General features: G+C 41.4%; 1 protein-coding gene across 1 annotated transcript in view; it reads left to right on the top strand.

Annotated features, from left to right (window-relative positions):
* Positions 1–13365, top strand: part of CPLANE1 (ciliogenesis and planar polarity effector complex subunit 1) — a 115822-nt gene that overhangs the window by 24578 nt on the left and 77879 nt on the right. The window contains exons 15-20 of the mRNA XM_055144743.1: positions 697–861; positions 3676–3849; positions 4775–5003; positions 6849–6988; positions 10421–10638; positions 12277–12459. Coding sequence (XP_055000718.1) covers positions 697–861; positions 3676–3849; positions 4775–5003; positions 6849–6988; positions 10421–10638; positions 12277–12459 — 1109 coding nt within the window. The remainder of the gene's footprint in view (positions 1–696; positions 862–3675; positions 3850–4774; positions 5004–6848; positions 6989–10420; positions 10639–12276; positions 12460–13365) is intronic.

Raw genomic sequence — 13365 nt, 5'->3', positions numbered from 1 at the left:
CCCCACCCCCATCTGCAAAAGGAGGACATCCGGGCTGACAACTCGGCCTTGGTGCTCAGAATTCTGCTTCTTCCTCCCTCCCCCCCCCCTCGGCCATCTGCAGGGGGTAGAATATCCAGGCTGATAACTTGGCCTGGATTCCCAGAATCCGTTATCTAACCATCCACATGGGAGCAGGGGAGAAGGGAACACGGGACCAGGGGAGGAGGGAACACAGGAGCAGAGGAGGACAGAACAACTGCCAGAATGGTCTGGGAAACAGGATAAGATGAACTATTTGTAACTGTTCATTTTTTACTTATGTTTCTCTTTGTACCTGTAAGCATGGGTTATGACGCACGTGTTGACTATAAAACTTGCATCTTTTCCCTTGTTGGGGTTGTGCTCTGGCCTGCGTGCCTAAGAGCTTGACCCCACTAGCTGGCTTGAATAAACTCCACTTGTGCTTTGCATTACTGGCTGGGCTCTTTATGTGGGTCAGAAGAGGGAATATTGGCCACGGACCCTAACAGCCATATTTGAGAGTGATGTCTTTAGTGGACCTTCACTCTGAGAGGATGAAAATTTGCAGATTTTGTTTTTGTTTTTGTTTTTTTTTGCTTTTTGGGTCACACCCGATGATGCACAGAGGTCACTCCTGGCTCTGCACTCAATAGTATGTTTTTAATGTAAATCATTTTTTTTTTCCTGCTTAAGGAGGAAGAAGGACATGTTATCTTCAGATACGTTATTATCTTTCTCTCCTATACTGCCACCTCTACAACTATAATTTAAATGATGCTCAAGGGTTGTGTGACCAGCTAGTAAGAGAAATACTGAGATGGTCCCACCTGCCTGTAGGAGAAAATGAAGATTGTTCAGGTAAAGCTTTTCAAAAATCAGTATCTGCCTGACTTCCTTAAATTGTATTTAGATGTAAAATTGATTTCACATAAAATTTACTTTTTTTACTTCACATTATTTCACATAAAATTTACTTTTTCTCTGTGCTGTCTTAAGTTTTACATTATAGTGGCTTTGGACTGTTAGCTTCTCAATAGTAGGTTTATATTTGTCACTTTTTTTTCTGTCTTTTAGCCACACTTGGGTGCTCAGGGTTTGCTTCTGGTTCTGTGCTCAGGCATTACTCCTGGTTGATATGGTTGGGGGACCATATGGGGTGCCAGTGATAGAGATTACTTTCCCTGCTATACTCTCTCTTTGTCCCTAATTTTTAATTTTTATCTTTGGAGCCTCAGGGCTTAGTGACCTGAGGTGAATTGATATAATTGTTTTCTCATAACCCTTTAGATATAGCATTAGAAGCTCAAGTATTCCAGTTTACCTTTAACATATTTATAGTTTCTTTAACCATTGCTTATGCTTATCTAGTGAAGTGAAAAAAATTACAAGATCATTTAGTTAAAAACAGAAACAACAGTTTCTGAGTAGTCTCAGTTGTTTGGTGTGCCTGGAATTGAACCCAGTGCCTTACACATGCAAGACACGTACTCTGCTGCTGAGCCACACCCCTGCTTAAGCTGAGTCTTTTGTATGGGGGGCAGGACCACTCCTGCTGTGTGCCCTGTGGTTTGAAGGATCTCTCAGTGCTGGGGATGAACCTTGCACCTCCGAATGAGAGGTGTATACCCTGGTCTTTACTTTCATGTGTGTGTGTGTGTGAGGGGGTAAGTCATGCCCAGAGCTCCTCAGAACCTGCTTCTGACTCTATGTTCAGGGCTCACTCCTGAGGGATTTCAGAGACCATATCGGATGCCAGGGATGGAACCAGGGTCAGCTCTGTGCAAGGCAGGTGCCCTGCCTGCTGTTCTATAGCTCTGGTCCTAGTATTTTTATTCGAAACAGAATCTTTTCTTTTCTTTTTTATTTGAAGAACCGCTGAAGAGATTGAAGTCTCCGGATTGCCTTTTGAAAAAGAAGCTTAATTAAATTAAACAGTAAACAGAGTGAAAGATAAATTTGAATGAACAAATAATATGTTCATAGTAGTTATTAGATGTATATATTATACATATGAATGTGTCTGAAAGGCCCAATATATCAATACTTTATAAATGGAGTCATGCTAACTTAGTTTTTTGGGTTTTTTTTTTTGGTGATGGAGGTGGGCACTCCCATTGGTGCTCATGGCTTATTCCTGGCTCTGAGGATTAGTCCTGGTGTGCTTGTGGTACCATATGGAGTACAGGAAATTGAACCCAGGTCAGCAGTGTGCAGGGCTAGCACCTAAATCCTTGTACTATTTCTTGATCCCTCCATACTAATTTAATTCTTTATGATTCTTTGTCATTTATCCTCCCCTAATTTTGTGTTCATAATGGAAGGAGCAATACATGCTCATTTTAGACCATTATGGAATTCTGATCTAATGCCCTTCCTCTCCTATACCTCCTTCCTCCACCTCACACTATATATTGTCATTGTAATCTCATTGCTCATCGATTTGCTCAAGTGAGCACCAGTAACATCTCCATCTTGAGACTTGTTACTGTTTTTGGCATATCAAATACGCCACAGGTAGCTTGCCAGGCTCTGCCGTGCGGGCAAGATACTCTCAGTAGCTGCTAGGCTCTCTGAGAGGGGCAGAGGAATTAAACCTGGGTCAGCCGAGTGCAAGGCAAACGCCCTACCTCTGTGCTATCACTCCAGCTGACTATCTATCTATCTATCTATCTATCTATCTATCTATCTATCTATCTATCTACCTATCTATCTATCTATCTATCTGGGTTTTTTTTTTTTTTTTTTTTTGTGAGTAGAGGCTTGAGCCATACCAGATGGTGCTCAGAGGACTGTATGCAGTGCCAGGGAACAAACCAGGGTCAGTTGCATGCAAGACCAAAGCCTTAATCTCTTTCTCTCTGGCCCAAATTCTTTTGTACCACCTCCCCAGAGAATTTCTGGTAGTGATTCAGTGTTATGAAAGAGTATATTGTAACTCCCAAATCAGACGCTACAGAAAAAACATTACTCATTGTTCTGTGATGGGGAATATTTGGAACATGACTCATTTGAGTCTGAGCCCAATTCTTTTATTGAGTATGGTCCTCCTGTGCTCTGAACATCCCCTTCCAGTACCTTTAGCTGTGGCCCCTATAAAAAAAGAATCGCTCTTTTTTGTTTTTGGGCCACACTCCAGAGTTTACTCTAGGCTTAGGGATTACTTCTGGCTCTGCACTCAGGAATTACTCCTGGAGGTGAGTAGGGAATCATATAGGATGCAGGGGATCAAATCCAGGTCACTGGTGTGCAAGGCATGTGCCCTACTCACTGTACTATCTTTGGGGCCTAAAGGAATCATTCCTTTGGTGCTTATCAGATTTCCTTTGTAGTAAGCTATACCTGTGTTCATCAAGGGGAAAAAATGATGGGAGAAGGGCAAATATATAATTAAATGCTAGGCTCTCAAATCCACTGTGTTTGGATTGTTTTGTTTAAATCCCGCTGTGAGTTTGGGTAAAACTGTTCACTCAATCATTGTTTCTAACTGTACACCCTCAGAATTGTAAACTAAATGTTTTTGTTCTGTGTCTTCAGCAAGTATAGTTAACTTTCATAAATTAGTTTGTAAAGATCGTGGGTGCTCATGGTAATTTTTTTAGTAAATTGTTGGGAACTTACTACTGCTTGATGGTTTGATCAGAATGTTCTTTGGTCATTTACTGTGTCCCTTAGCTCCTGACCAGTCTCAGAGCAAGTTCGGGGTGAGTGGCAGTGTCCATCCTGAGGCGGCCATAAGGGTGGTCCAGTCCATGGCTCGTTTCATGGCCGCATACTTCACCAACCAGCTGCTTTTCATCTTGCCACCTCACAATGTGAGTGTTCTTCCTCCGCTTCACATTAAGACAGGTAATACACTAAGCAATATTTTCACCTTTTTTGTGGGGCTGGGGCGTTTGGGCCATACCTGGTGGTTCTCAGGGCTTGCTCCTGGCTCTGTGCTCAGGGATCATTTCTGGTGGTACTCAGGGGATCATATGCAGTGCTGGGGATTGAACTGGGGTTGGCTTTATGCAAGACAAATGTCTTAACCTCTATACCATCTCTATGGCCTCCCGTTAATTTTGTTTTGTTTTGAGTATTTGTGGTTTTTATTATTATTTTTTTGAGCCACCCCTGGTGATGCTTGGGGAATCATAATATGTGCTGGGGATAGAACCCAGGTTGATGACATACAAGACAAATGCCTTGTTCACTGTACTATCTTTCCAGCTCTTTATTAATTTTTATTAACCCTAATTTTTGCCAAGTGTTATTCTTTGTGTTGGAAGAATATTCAGTGGCACCTTACAAAACTAATAAGGAAAAACATTTGCAGGTTTTTTGTTTCTTTTTTTTTTCTTTTTGGGTCACACAGGGGTTACTCCTGGCTCTGCACTAAGGAATTACTCCTGGCGGAGCCCAGGGGATCATATGGGATGCTGGGAATCGAACCCGGGTTGGCCACGTGCAAGGCAAATGCCCTACCCTCTGTGTTATCACTCCAGTCCCTTGTTTTGTTTTTTGATGTCAGAAATAGACTTACCCTGCCTGTCATGAATAAAATTTATGAAGTACTTGTGTTCTTTGCTTAGTTTGATTTTGGGGGCCATGCCCTGTGCTGCTCAGCTCTACTTCCAGCCCAGTGCTTGCTCATGTCATGACACGTGGGGACCGTATGGTGCCAGAGTTTGAATCTGACTTCTGCAAGCTAAGCTTGAACTTAAGCCTGTTCCATTTGGTATACATTTTATACATGTAATTGTGATGTTTGTTTTCTTTCATTTTCTCACAGAGCAATCTCTTCGACTTATTTCTCTGCAACACTCTAAAGTGGCAAGTGTTATAAGAGACCAAAATCTATCTAATGTGTGGACAGTCGAATATGCCCTTGAGTTATTATTTATTGGTGGCCTGGTTCCAGAGGCTGTGTGGTTGGCATATAAGCTTGGAGACTGGAAGACATCTGTTTCAATTGGTGTGGCCCTTCAGCTGTTCTGTAAACATGATAGCAATTTGAGTAGGTATGTATTTTTGGACAAATTGAAGAAATAGTATAATAGGATCATTAAAAAATATCTTATATTTCTCTTACTGCTGTTATTGACAGTGTAGAGTGAGTTCAGCATTGTCCAAGTTTCTTAAATGATGAAAGTTTCTTAAATGATGAAAATTTCTTGTACTGTCACTATCACTGTCATCCCGTTGCTCATCGATTTGTTCAAGTGGGCACCATTAACGTCTCTCATTGTGAGATTTATTGTTACTGTTTTTGGTATATCCAATATGCACGGAGAGCTTGCCAGGCTCTGCTGTGCGAGCGCGATACTCTCGGTAGCTTGCCGGGCTCTCCGAGAATCTAAAATGATGAAAATGGTCTGAATGTACTAATATGATAGGTCCACATAACTACTGCACTCTTAAAACATGACTAATAAGACCAAGACCAAGAAACTGAATTTTCTGGTTAAATGTATGTTTTAGTATCTATATTCAGCTAGCTTCTACTGTGTTGACCAATTTAGTCATCAATTTGTGTTAAAATGACTTTTTTTCTTCCATTTGTTAGTAGTGTCTTCAAACAATACATAGTCATTGGAAAATTTCTTCTGTCATAAATAGGATGTGAGTTTTAAGCTAATCAGACCAGTCATTGAATTTTAATTCTTCTGAATGCTATAGTCTTGCTGTCTTTCATTTTTTTTTTTTTTGCTTTTTGGGTCACACCCAGCGATGCTCAGGGGTTACTCCTGGCTTTGCACTCAGGAATTACTCCTGGCAGTGCTTGGGGGACCATATGGGATGCCGGGGATCGAACCCGGGTCGGCCGCATGCAAGGCAAACGCCCTACCCGCTGTGCTATCGCTCCGGCCCCTATCTTTCATATTTCTTAATTCAGTAACTCAGCACATATTATGTGACTTCTGTACCAAGCTCTACATAAGATATTAAGTGGATTTAAACTTAAGGCACACATCATTTCTATGCTTAAGTTATTTATGAATATAGGCAAGATATTATTAAAACTGCATAAGATGGCAAGCAAAGGACTCAGTGGTGGAATAGGAAAACCGTAACATCAAGTGAGAAAGGAAAGGACAGGAAATGCTTTATGTAGGTGATGTCATTTGAAATGATGGGCATTGAAAGGAAGATAGAATCTTGACAAATTGAGTAATTATATCTAGAGAGAATGTTCCAAACATGAGCAAAGACATATGGCAAAAAATCAAGGTTTACTTTGGGTACAGAATGCATGTAGGGCAGCAGTTGAGAACAATAACAAAAGAATTGGAAGTTGCAGTAGTACCATAATTGGGAAAAACCTACCTTCCTTCCTTCCTTCCTTCCTTCCTTCCTTCCTTCCTTCCTTCCTTCCTTCCTTCCTTCCTTCCTTCCTTCCTTCCTTCCTTCCTTCCTTCCTTCTCCTTCCCTCCTCCCTTCTTCCCTGCCTCCTTTTCCCTCTCTTTCTTTTTTGTTTTCTTTCTTTCTCTCTCTCTCCTTCCCTCTCTACTTCCTTCCCTTCCTTCCTCTGCCTTCCTCCCCTGCTATATTGCTCGCTCCCTTTCTCTCCCTCCCCCCTCTTCTCTCTCCTCTCTCTTTCTCTCTTTATCTAGACTCTTTATCTGGACCCTCCTCGTAAAGCTCCATAGACCGTATGGAGTGCCAGGGATCTAACCCAGGTGAGCCACTGGCAAGGAAAATGCCATATCTACTGTACTATCTATCCAACCCCAGAATATTTCTTTTCTAAATGTAGGATAGGGAGAGTTTAATTGTTTTTGAAATTTTCCTGTTTAATTCTTCCTGTATAAATATTTCTGTTTTACAAAATTTGAATTTATTTCCCTTAATTTTATGTGTTTCAGGTTCCAGAAAAAAAGTCTGGATCTGCCATTAAATATGACTCCAGTACAGATTTTCCAGGAAAAACTGCAGTGCTTCTTAGGGCAGCCAGTCTCTTTGGAAGCAAAATATGAAGTGGGCTCAAGATACAAGCAATTTACAGGTGTGTTTTCTACATAAGGTCTGACATATATATCAAGTAATATAAACCTTTAGTATTTTTAGAAGCTGTTAATATTATGAATATAACACTTGGTAATAACTTACAAAAGTATGTTATTTATTCTTAGTGATGAGATCATTAAAAACTGGTGCCTACTCAAAAGATAATGAACAGTAACTGAATGATACTGTTTTTCCACACTGTTTTAATACAAGCTCTCTTTTGCTGTACTTAGATTATGTTTTTTTTTTTTTTTGTACTCAGAATCTGAGGTTATTAGGCATGAAAGGGTACTTAGAACTATTTAGTTCAGCTTTCACTTAGTTTTTATTTACTTTGGTTTTGTGGCCACACCTGGCAGTGCTCAGGGCTTACTGACTCTGAGCCCAGTGGGGCGGGGGCCTTAGGGAACCAGAGACCGAGCCTGGGTCAGCTGCATGCAGGGCAAGTGCTCTCCTTGTTGTGCTATTTCTCTGGCTCCTTGGGGTTTTTCTTGGTTTTTTTTTTTTTTTTTTTTTTTTTCTTTTTGGGTCACACCCGGCTATGCACAGGGGTAGTTTCTCCTGGCTTTGCACTAAGGAATTACACCATTACACCTGGTGGTGCTCAGGGGACCATATGGGATGCTGGGAATCGAATCCCCGTCGGCCGCATACAAGGCAAATGCCCTACCCACTGTGCTATCACTCCAGACCTTGTTTGTTTTTTTTTTAAAGGTTCAAAGCTGTATGAAAAAGAACAGTATGACATATATTACACAGACTTTTCCAGAGCCCTATAAAATTTAAACCTCTCTTCTTTTCTATTCATTGTTGTTGCAGTGACTGAGGGTCGCACCACGCTCAGTTGTTAGTGTTGGCACACCTGGCTGTGTGGTCTCTGGCAGTCACACACTAGCTGTCTTGCTCACTCGCTCAGTCAGTGGGGCATTGCACTTAGTTGCTGGGCTCATGTACATTTTGATACTGGCCACCAGGGGCCGCTTTGGTGCTCACCTTGCTGAGACTTGCACCCAGCTGGTGCTTGCACAGCTCTTCAGTTGCAGTGCCACGTTATCTGTCTTCTTGTGGAGGGATTTAGGAAATAACAATATAATTCATGATAAAGCCGGGACTGTTGTGGGACCTGGGTGGCTTTCTAGTGCCTGTCTTCATTCAGGCCTGAGTCTTCCAACTCTAGGCTTCAATAACTTATTAGGTGTAGCTTCTCTTTTTAGAATGAACTCATGATGCTTGGAAATCTGGTGGGGTTTTTTTGGTAATTTTCTGTCTATTTCATTTTGAGGGTTTTGGGGCACATTTGACTGTACTCAGGGCTTTCTCCTGATGCTTCACTCATGGATTACTCACGTTAGGGTCAGGGGACCATGTTTGGTGCTGGGGATTGAACCCCAGTCAGCCGCATGCAAGGCAGGCACCTCATCCACTGTGCTATATCTCTGTTCCTTTTAAATTTATTTTTGTTTTGGGGCCACACTCAGCAATACTCATTCTGATTCTACACTTAGGAATTACTCCTGGTAGTGCTCGGAGGACTACCAGGATGCCAGGGATTGAACCCAGTTTGACTGTGTTGAAGGCAAGTGTCTACCCACTCTGACCCCTCTCTGGTCCTTCCTAATTTAAAATTTAATTTATTTTTTAATGGATGAAAAGGTAATACAATTATATGGGGTTCCATCCCTGAAACCGTATACATATGGTACTCTGAGCACCATCAGGAATGATTACTGAGCACAGCTGAGTGTTGCCTTAAAACCAAAAAATAAAATAAAAATAAAATCATCATCATCATCATCCCCTTGATCGTCGAATTTCTCTAGCGGTCTCAGTAACGTCTCCATTCGTCCTAGCCCTGAGATTTTAGAAGCCTCTCTTTACTCGTCCTTCCCAACGATGCTGCATTGGAGGCTCTTTCAGGGTCAAGAGAATGAGACCCATCATTGTTACTGGTTTTGGCATATGCATATACCATGGGGAGTTTGCAAGGCTCTCCCATAGTGGGCAGGAAACTCTCAGTAGCTTGCTAGGTTCTCCCAGAGGGAGAACTAGGCTATAAGATGTCTGAAAAATAAAATAAAATGAAAATAAAGTGGAAATTGGTGACTTTTTGATGACTAGAGATATGCCATAGAAACCACTGTTGAGGGTACAGTGATCAAACCTAGGTCCTTGTAGTTGAGAACAGTTTATCTACTCCTGAGCTCCATTTTACACTTGTTTATATCAGTTAGTCTGTTTCATTATTTGTTTTTTCACTTAAAATTGAAGCTTCCAAAGACCTTTCAATTATGTTAAATGAGAATTTATTGTAGTTATCACAACGTATGTGTATAATTCTGGAAAAAGTTTCATGTTGATTGTCTTTGCTATTTTGTTTTTAGTTTTTGTCCTCACTTGGTGGTGTTCAGGATCATGGAGTGCTGGGGTAAAACCTGGATCTCCTGTATGCACAGTCCTTTGAGCCTCCTGTGGGACCACTGATTTCCTTTATTGTTAGAGTAACGGAATATCATGCTCAATTAAAAGAAAACTTTTTAAAAAAGAATCACCAATGGAGAATTGTGGCTAAACCAATAAGGATAACTTTGAAATGAAGAATCAAAGAAGGGCTGGAGAGATGGTACAAGAATTAAGGCCCTTTCCTTACACCAGACCTAGTATGATCCCCAACACAGTGTAGGGTTGCCAGAGCACTGCCAGGGCCACTCCTGCACCCAAGTGAGGACTAGCCCCTAAGACCGCCTCGTGTGGACCCTTCCTCTCAACATAAATACCCAAAGAAGAGGACGCAAGTGGATTCTTGTTTCAGGACACTAATGTAAAGATAGGAAACTGTAACTTTAAAGGCTGTAACCTAGAATTAAATGCAAGAGTTTTTTTATTTTTATTTATTTTTATTTTTTTATTTTTTATTTTAATTTTTTTTGCTTTTTGGGTCACACCCGGCAGTGCTCAGGGGTTACTCCTGGTTCTACACTCAGGAATTTCTCCTGGCGGTGCTCAGGGGACCATATGGGATGCTGGGATTCGAACCCGGGTCGGCCGCGTGCAAGGCAAACGCCCTACCTGCTGTGCTATCGCTCCAGCCCCAAATGCAAGAGTTTTTTAAAAAGAAAAAAAAATAAAGTAACGGAACAGTTAATTTCTTTGTTGGGGTGAGTGGTGCGTGGGCACACCCAGAGGTGCTCAAGGTTAATTCCTGGTGTGGTTTAGGGGACTATATGTGGGCTGGGGGTCAAACCTGGGTGCCCACATGCAAGACAAGCACCTGTCCTGTACTGTCACTATAGCCCCAGAATTCTTACTTTTTATATAAAAACTTGTATGTTTTGTGTAAGTGTGTCATTTCTGATGATCAGTTTTATTCCAGAGATTTTATCCTACAAAATAGATAAACTTTCAGCCTTTACTCTGAATTTGTGCTTGTTAGATCCCATTGAAGAGGAAGACGCAAATCTTCTCTTTGGTTCAGTGCAAGAAGTACTGAAAGCAGCAGTTATGGCCGATGCGGATATTATCTCAGAGACCTTTCAGCTTCTGATCAGTTCTGCCAAGGACTTCAGTAAGAGACTGTGGGGCTTGGTGCCGGTTGGCTTATATCTTCCAGCTCCTCCATTATACTGTCCTCAGCCAGCTATTCTTAGTGAGGTAAGCTCAGTGCTTAGTATTTTACTAATTTAAGGTTAATTTTTTTTGTCCAGCATTTTTTTTAATTAAAAAATTTGGAATTGATGGAGCTTAGAGCTTAATTCTGGCTCTGCATTCAGGAATCACTCCTGGTGGGACTTGGGGGACCGTATGGATGCTGGGGATTGAACCTAGGTTGGCTACATGCAAGGCAAGCACCTTACCCACTGTACTATCTCCAGCCCCAGATTTTGTCCAGTTTAAAAATAATCAACCTGATTATAGTCTCCAAGTTAAAAATGCAAGATCTGAAGACAAACTTCTGTATTCTAGCTTAGCTATTTACTAACTGTATAATTTTGAGTGGTGTACTGAACTGCTGTTTAAATTTCCTTGTCTGTAAAATGCAGATGCAGCGATGATAGAACCTCTCATAGCATTATTGTGAGGATTAAATGACATCCTGTAAAATCTTTTCCCTTAAGGCTAGGTCATCTGGTGAACATTTAATCAATATTAGGATTATTGTGATAATAAACAAAATTACTCTCTATATAGATTTTTGGTTTTGTTTTGGGGTCACACCTGGCAGTGCTAGAGAACTACTCCCAGCTGGGAGCTTGGGGAAGAGCGGTCACTCCCAGAAGTCCCCAGAAGATCATATGATGTTGTCGGAGATTGAACCTGGGGCTCCAGCTACTTAAACAACTATATCCCTGACTCCTTTATATATAAATTTGTTTAAAGTAGAATTTTTTTTTTTTTTTTTGGCTAGGGAGTACTCCCACAGTGCTTCTGGGACCGAGTGGTGTTAGAGATTGAATCTGAGGTTTCTAGTCACAGCAAGTGCTCCAACACATTGGGCCTTCTTCTGGGCAATAAGTAGAAGTAGGTATGTGTTTAGGACAGCATGGTAAAGTGTGTCAGAATGAAGCCTTATATTATTTTGGTCTATTATTGACCACATTACTTTTGCCTCTTTTGAAAGACTGTTCTTAGTGGACTGAACCCAGGTCTCCTGCTTGCAAAGCATAAGTACCAGTCCTCTGAAGGACCAAGGGTCATCTCCTAGCCCCAAAAGACATTCTTTTTGAAAGGAACTCTGTAAAATTTCACAGTAGGATTAAGAAGCAGCAGGCTCTGACTGATATGGGGGCAAACTTGGGATCATAGTCTTTTTAACTGTTTACATTATAGGAAGGGAAAGAAATGGTTTTGTTCATTTGTTTTGTTTTGGGGCCACACCTGGTGTGGTGTGTGGGAGTTACTCCTGGCTCTGCAATCAGGAATTACCCCTGGCAGTACTGGGAGTGGATGCCAAAGATTGAACCCAGGTTTGCTGTGTGCAAGGCAAATGCCCTGGCCACATAATAGCGCTCTGCCCAAAAAACAGTTTCTTGACACTATGAATTAATTCTTTGAGACTGCCTCAAAAATTGCTTTATAAATTTCTAAGAACATCATAGTTTGAGAAGCACTGAAATGACCCTATCTTTGTTTTCATTTTAACATTTTTTTTTGGCCTCTCTTCTGGCGGTGCACAGGGGATCACATGCAGTACTGAGGATTGAACCATTCCCAAACAAGCTCCCCAACTACTCTACTACTCTCTGGCCCACTAATAATAACTTTTAAATTTTTGTATTGCTCCCACTAAAGGTGGTTTATTTTCTTCAGGAAGATGGTGATGATCTCCTCCTAAAAACTGAGAAAGATAATCGTCAAAAGGTGTCTGGGATCCTTCAGCGAATTCTTCTGCTCTTCCGCGCTGCGCGCTGTTCCTTTCCTGTAGCACAGTGGTATATTCTGCAGTTGAGATGGGCAAGAAAAGTCATGCAGAAGGTATGGTAGTATTCCAGCCATCTTTGTGCTGTCCTAAAAAACAGGATATACTAATATTTATGAACATTTAAAACTAGGACATTTTCTTTTTTTTTTTGGCTTTTTGGATCACACCTGGCGATGCACAGGGGTTACTCCTGGCTCTGCACTCAGGAATCACCCCTGGTGGTGCTCAGGGGACCATATGGGATGCTGGGAATCAAACCCAGGTCAGCCGAGTGCAAGACAAATGCCCTACCCACTGTGCTATTCCTCCAGCCCCAATTAGGGCATTTTCATAAGGACTTTCTGCCCTGTGAATGCATAAGTTGCAATGTATTTACAGTAGGTAACCAAGAGACACCATTCTTCATGCTGAGTCTAAATTCGGTCTTTGTGTAGTCCTATTTGGTCTGGTAAGGGATAGTGTAATCTCGTCAGTTATTTCTAGGTTTTTTTCAGTTGTTCACTTACTTTGTTTTCCGTTCCACACCTAGCAGTCCCCAGGGTTTATTCCTAGGACCATGTTGGGGATTTAACCTAGGTCCACCAAGTGCAAGACCAAGACTTTGACTTCTGTACTGTGCCTCTGGTACTCAGTTACATTTTTATTCCCCCACAACCTTAGAAGGTTTATTATTTTGATTTTATGATACCTGCAGGATTTTTTGTTTTGTTTTTTCTTTTATCACACCTGGCAGAGTTGGTTTTTTTTTTCCTGCCATACCCAACATTTCTCAGTGTTTATTCCTGGCTCTATACTGAGGGATTACTCCTGGTGGGCCTAGGGGACCATATGTGATACCAGGGATCGAACCTGGGTCGATGTGTGCAAAGCAAACACCCTACCTGCTGTGCTTTTACTCCAGCCCCTATTTTCATAATTTTGATCTGTTAGAGATACTTGGTAATATGTCCTGTACAATA

Source organism: Sorex araneus, chromosome 1 (genome assembly GCF_027595985.1).
Source record: "Sorex araneus isolate mSorAra2 chromosome 1, mSorAra2.pri, whole genome shotgun sequence".
Classification (NCBI taxonomy): domain Eukaryota; kingdom Metazoa; phylum Chordata; class Mammalia; order Eulipotyphla; family Soricidae; genus Sorex; species Sorex araneus.
This window is presented reverse-complemented; position numbering and strand designations above follow the sequence as displayed.